Source organism: Galeopterus variegatus, unplaced genomic scaffold, assembly GCF_000696425.1.
Source record: "Galeopterus variegatus unplaced genomic scaffold, G_variegatus-3.0.2 Scaffold8107, whole genome shotgun sequence".
NCBI classification, from domain to species: domain Eukaryota; kingdom Metazoa; phylum Chordata; class Mammalia; order Dermoptera; family Cynocephalidae; genus Galeopterus; species Galeopterus variegatus.
The window spans coordinates 54,960-60,789 of NW_007734218.1; the positions used below are offsets into that span (position 1 = coordinate 54,960).

The 5,830-nt window shown below is 32.7% G+C and overlaps 1 protein-coding gene across 1 annotated transcript in view; it reads right to left on the reverse strand.

Annotated features, from left to right (window-relative positions):
• The window catches only part of LOC103608177 (collagen alpha-1(XXIV) chain-like), a gene marked incomplete at its 3' end in the record, with an annotated part of 71,120 nt that overhangs the window by 39,805 nt on the left and 25,485 nt on the right, over window positions 1-5,830 (reverse strand). Inside the window, 1 exon segment of the mRNA XM_008592620.1 lies at window positions 3,469-4,835. Within this exon segment, the coding sequence (XP_008590842.1) occupies window positions 3,469-4,835 (1,367 nt within the window).

Genomic DNA, 5,830 nt, shown 5'->3' on the forward strand with positions numbered 1-5,830 from the left:
CAGCCGGTCTCAAAAAGGAAAAAAAAAAAAAAAAAAAGCGAGCTCAAAGAAGAATTATAAAAGATAAAAAGAACAACCAAAGGTAACACAATGTGAACCAGAGGAACTTAAGGAAAATATGAAAGAGCAAAAAAGAAATCATTATAGTGAAAATCATGTCAGAAGCAACAAAAACTGATTAAATACAATTGAAAAATCAATAAAGTGGTATGTATGTAGGATAAATGAATTTACACAAAATGAAATGGAAAAGAGCAATCACGATGACATGTTTGTAGAGAAGATATAAATGCTATCTATAATAGTAACATTCAACATGTGCAAATTCATATGCCCAAAGAAGAATATAGAAAAATGGACAGAAAAAATATTTGAGAATACAAGGGGAGACTTTCCTATAATAGAAATAATCTTTAGATCAAAAGAGTACCAGAAAAAACTGATACAGAAACTACTAGTCTTAATGAACTTCAAACATAATGAAAGAAATGCATGGATATACGGGCAGAAAAAATAGTCACCTAAAAGTAGGAAAAATCAGGCTGGCCTTGGGGTTTCCATAGCAACATCCACTTTAAGAGAAGCAGTGGAACAATCCCTACAAGTTCATCATTTTGTCACCTCTCATTCTCTCATTTGCTCTCTAAAATCTACCTTTAGTCTCCTACACCATGCTAAACTTGGATCCTCAAAGTTCAATAGTGAATTTCCCATCAGAAGACCCAACAGATTGCCCCCTTTTCTCAGTCCTTATCCTCTTTGACTTCTCCATAGCTGGCACCATTGATCAATTTCTCCTCAAAACTCTTCTTAGACTTTTGTGATAGTATAGTATTCCTCTCTCCCATCTCTCTGACTACTCTATTACATTTCTGCTTTTTTATTCTATAACCAAAAAGTGAACTTTCCCCATGATTTGGCTCTTAAACCTATGCCAAGCTCCTTTTTTCAAAAATATTATCCAACTCTATAGCTTTAACCGTAATATTGATGGGAAGACTCCCAAATCTATACCCCAGCCTTGACCTCCTCACTTCAGCTTCTTAAACTTTTCCAGTAGCTTACTGAATTACCAACACTTTCTTGAATGTTTTATCTTATTTTCCTCTCCTAAAATCAACTTACTCTCTTAATCACTGTTTAGTAATGGTATCACCATTCTCTCAATTTGATTCTCTTCCTTTTTGCTTGGTCCTTAGGTCCAATTAACTTCCTAGTTCTACCAAATATTACTTCAAAATATCTCTTAAATCTACCTTTCCTTTGCATTTTCACTGCTGCCAACCTAGATACAGTCCCAGTCATATAACACCATGATGGTAACATAAACTTTCTGTCTGATCTGGGCACTGCTACCAGACTACAAAATTCCCCACTGAGAACAAGATGAAATTAGAACTATTAGTTTGACAATTAAGATCCTCCACCACCTGACACCATCTAGCCTGGGTCTTTATTTTTCTTACATTATTGAGTCTAATATCATGAAAGAGTTTGGGCTTTAGAGGCAGAAAACCTGGGTTCAAATCCTGACTCTATCATCTGCCAGCAGTGTTGTTGTGCGCAAGTAAATTAACTCCTCTGGGCTTCAGTTGCTTCATCCAAAAAATTAGGATAATAATACTAACCTTACAAAGTTCTTTTAAGATAAGACAATGTATGTAAAGGGCACAGTAAAGTGGTTTCCACAAGGTAAGAAGAACTCAATAAATAATAGCTATTATTCTCATTTCCTGTATAAAAACTATACCATCTCCTCTCACCTATCAAAATCTTATCCATTCTTTAAGCCTAGGTCATAACTAACCTTGTCCACAAGAACCTATCCTGAACAGCTCAGCTTTAAGTGATTTTTTCATAGAGATGCTCTCAATAAATATATATTTTTTTACCTTTCAACATCTCTACACCATATACTTAGTTGGTATCTCTCAGCAGCATGTATCTTACCTCACCATGAGATAATTATAAATGTACTTCCTTTATCTTTGTCATTGAGATATAAGCTCCTTCTGAGCAATACTTGTGTTCCTGCCTTGTGCCTAGCAGAGACTAAGTAAATATCTGTCGAATATTATTGCTTCACCTAACAATGTGGAATGACTATTTTGGGATTTACAGAAGGGATTAATGTCCATCTCATCATACTGACTTTTTCTAAAGAAAGTAAATGGCTTCCATAACTATTTGTTTAGTATGACCTGCCCAGTGATTCAATTTTATTACCAATAGGTTGATGACTAATTGTCACAGCTGAAAAGATTTTATTTCTCTATAATAATATATTCTTCAGATTTTCTTTTAAAACCTTTAACCATTCACTCTAATAAGAGTTGCTCAATACCTGTCAAATCACCTTGAGTAATTACCACAAAGGAAACATTAGCTAAGAAAGTGGCATCTTCTTTTACCATTCTGTAGTTTCTGGAACTAAACCAATGACTCAAATTTTATTTTAGATAAATAAAGAAATACTTTCAGATATATTTTAATCTACTTGCAATTTTGAAAAAAAATTAATTTATAAAGACATAGGTAAATATTTAAGGTACACAAATATGAAAGGCAAAAATAATGTTTCCAGTCTTGTAATTTTAAATGGCTTTAAATGATTTTTAAATTATTTTGGAAATTTTCAAATGTTGATCTGTAATTACATGTACATTAGAAAAGAAATTCAGAGCTGAAAAATTTGGTTTATTATCTCACAGTTTTGTTTATATATTATTAAATAAGTGCCTTGGCTGTTTTTTTCCATTCAATGGATTGACAGGCTAACTGGCTATTTTTGTATTAGGTAAGGGGAGCTTTTATTAATCCAATCCATAAGTGTAAATTAACAATATCATTAAAGACATAATGAAATATGTTATTTTTCATGGAAATTAAAGTATTTCATTTAGAATGATAATGTCAAGGTTTGTTTTTTCCCAAAGATTCACTACAAAATAACTTCTATCTAAAATAAACTACACTCTGTTGTAATCTATCTGATGCTATTTTGCTGAAAGGATATTTCATTGATGTATTTAATGTAGTTTTTAAATCTACCATAACAGTTACATCCTTCTCTTATCATGGCTATGCATTAAGGCTATAGGGTTTTATTTAATATATAAAATATGCTGATGTATATTTAGCAGTTGAATTATTGGTTGAATTTCAAGAAAACATATTTAGAAAAACATTTAACAAGAAAAACATATTTAGAAAACATTTGCCCACCACGTTAGCAGAATTAAGTAAACTTTTCAGCCTGCCAATTTTTTTAAAAGTACAATATTTGAGCCAGGGTTGCATTCTGGCAGATGTGTTATAACAACCATAAATTCATTCACTGTGCCAGGATACATTTCTATGACAGATCTTACCTGTTCTTTATTGCTTTGTATAGAGAACTCTCTTTGAAATGTATGGTAAGTTAGTGCCTTAAGAGATATTTAAAAACAAAAACAAAAAAACACTTACGGGAGGTCCAGGGTCCCCTTTTGGCCCTCTCAGATACTCCATTTCGAGCATTGTATTAAGATCCTCATAATAATAATAATCATAAAGCTCAGTTTCATAGCTATTTTCAATGGGATAAGTAGCATCAAGATGAAATTCACCTTCCTTCCTTAGATCAAGGTGATTATCCACAGATGTCTCATCTGTCTTTCTGTATAAGGTTGTGTTTAAAATCTGTTGCATTTCCATGAGTTCATTAGTGTGTAGATTTGCTGTGATAGCCTTCTTGAGATTAGTAATCATATCTTGTTTTATATGTGGAAGAATAGATGACATCTTCTTAAACAGTGACAGACCAGTTACTCGATCATCATGTTGTGTGATATCAGATACATTTAGGAGAGAACTAAATTTTTTCTTGGTATTTATTCTTGCCTCACTGAGGTACTCATGGGTTGTTGACAAGCTTAAATTTGTCTGAGTATGTTTCTCAATAATCATTTCTTTGGCCTGTAAACCATGGTTTGTGAGATCCACAGCAGAGACATTTCCTGCAAGAAGAGAAGTTAACTGAGATCTTGATATCTGGTGTTCTTTTTTTTTATGCACTGCTGCATAGTCATTATTTACTATATTTGGAATGCTTTTGCCTTCAGTAAATGAATCCTCTGAGAGTACTTTTTCACCAAATTGTTTGGGCAGGCTAGAGTGTTCCAATATTTTAGTTGGTTTGATAGTTGTTTGAGGAAGGCTTGTTTCAGGTGGGTATTTGGTTGCTTGACAACACTGCTGTTTCACATATCTGTGGTAGTCTGCAGATGCTTCTGCAGAAGGAATAATATCCAACTGACATACTATTCCTTCAAAATGGACAGAATTATTATTCATACTTCCTAAGGTAAATACACTGTTATCATCAAAGGTATGAACTTCTGGAATAGTCTCTGTGCTAAAATGTTTATTTCCACACTCAACAAACAGTGAGACAACTTGATTTCTAATAGTAATGGCAAATGAGTGCCATTGCTCGTCATGAACACTGTAGTTGAAAAATACAGACTGCTTTCCTCCAATGTACAGTCCTAATTTTTTAGGTAGTAATTGTACTCCTAATTGCAGTCTATTTTTATTTCTAATGCTGAAGAGAAATGCATTGTTCACTCTATGTGACTGTAACCCAATTAATATTGTAAATGGCTGTTCTAGGTTGACTGGTAAAATTTTCATGAGAGGTGACTCAATATAAGTATCATTTTCTAAAGCGACACCTGATTCTGATAAGTGCACCCCCTGAGGTAATGTTGTAGATGATGGTGGTACAGCAGTCACTGATGATGAGTGTCTTACATCTTTGCCTCCAAGGCCTAGTTGATGAAGAATATCTATGCCTGGAAATTAAAAAGAGAGAGAGAGAGAGAGAGAAAGAGAAAAAGAATCTTACTCTTATGCATTCATGTGTTCTTATAAATGGTTGAGTATGAGAAAATCTTCCTTGTATCAACAGTAGTTTCTAAAATAAACATGCTCTATCAATAACTATTTTCCACATAACAAGAGATGGGTGGGAGAGAGTAAGACATTATACTCAATAGTTTGAATAAAGCATGTGTGTAGACATGCACACAAGCACACGCACCCACCAATATTTCTAAACCCAAAATTAAAGAATTAGTTTAGTTCTCTCATTTTTTCCATTTGACTAGAATTCTTGTTTCTCCAATGAATATACATGTTCAAAGATTCCCAGATGCCATTTACTTTTTAATTTAGAACTTAAAATTTAATGACACATATTTTAAAGGGAAACTGGGGTCATACTTAACAAAAAAAAAATTGTGATTTGGAAACCATTTTATAAATTAAGCTTTCACAATCCCTGTAACTATGATTTTTCAGGCTGTTTTCCCTTCTAACCTTCTGGGAATTTACAAATCACATAGAAGCTCTCCCTAAGCTTAATACCTTAAGTGTATGCTACACTAAAAGTCCTCTGGTCACTAAAATCCTTTGATAACTCCTGGGTAAGAGAATTTAAATTTGTTTCATTGGTGAACACCACACTTTTTCTGTCCCTTCCAAGTTTCTCTCTCTTTCATTTTTTTTCCCCAAGTCTTCCATAGAAAATTTTATTCAATTTGTAGACTGTTTTAATATTTATATTTAATGTAATACGCATTATATATGATATGGATTTGATACAATTATGGATTTTTCTGATTTATTGTTCATTGTAATATTACCAGTAGTATACTGCTTATCTCCCTTACCTAATTATAAGTTCCTAAAAGACAGGTTCTGTCTGATTCATTAATGGATTTCTATAGCATTTGCCTTGCAAATAGTTCTGTAATTTCTTTTTTTTTTTTTTTTTTTTTTTTTTTTT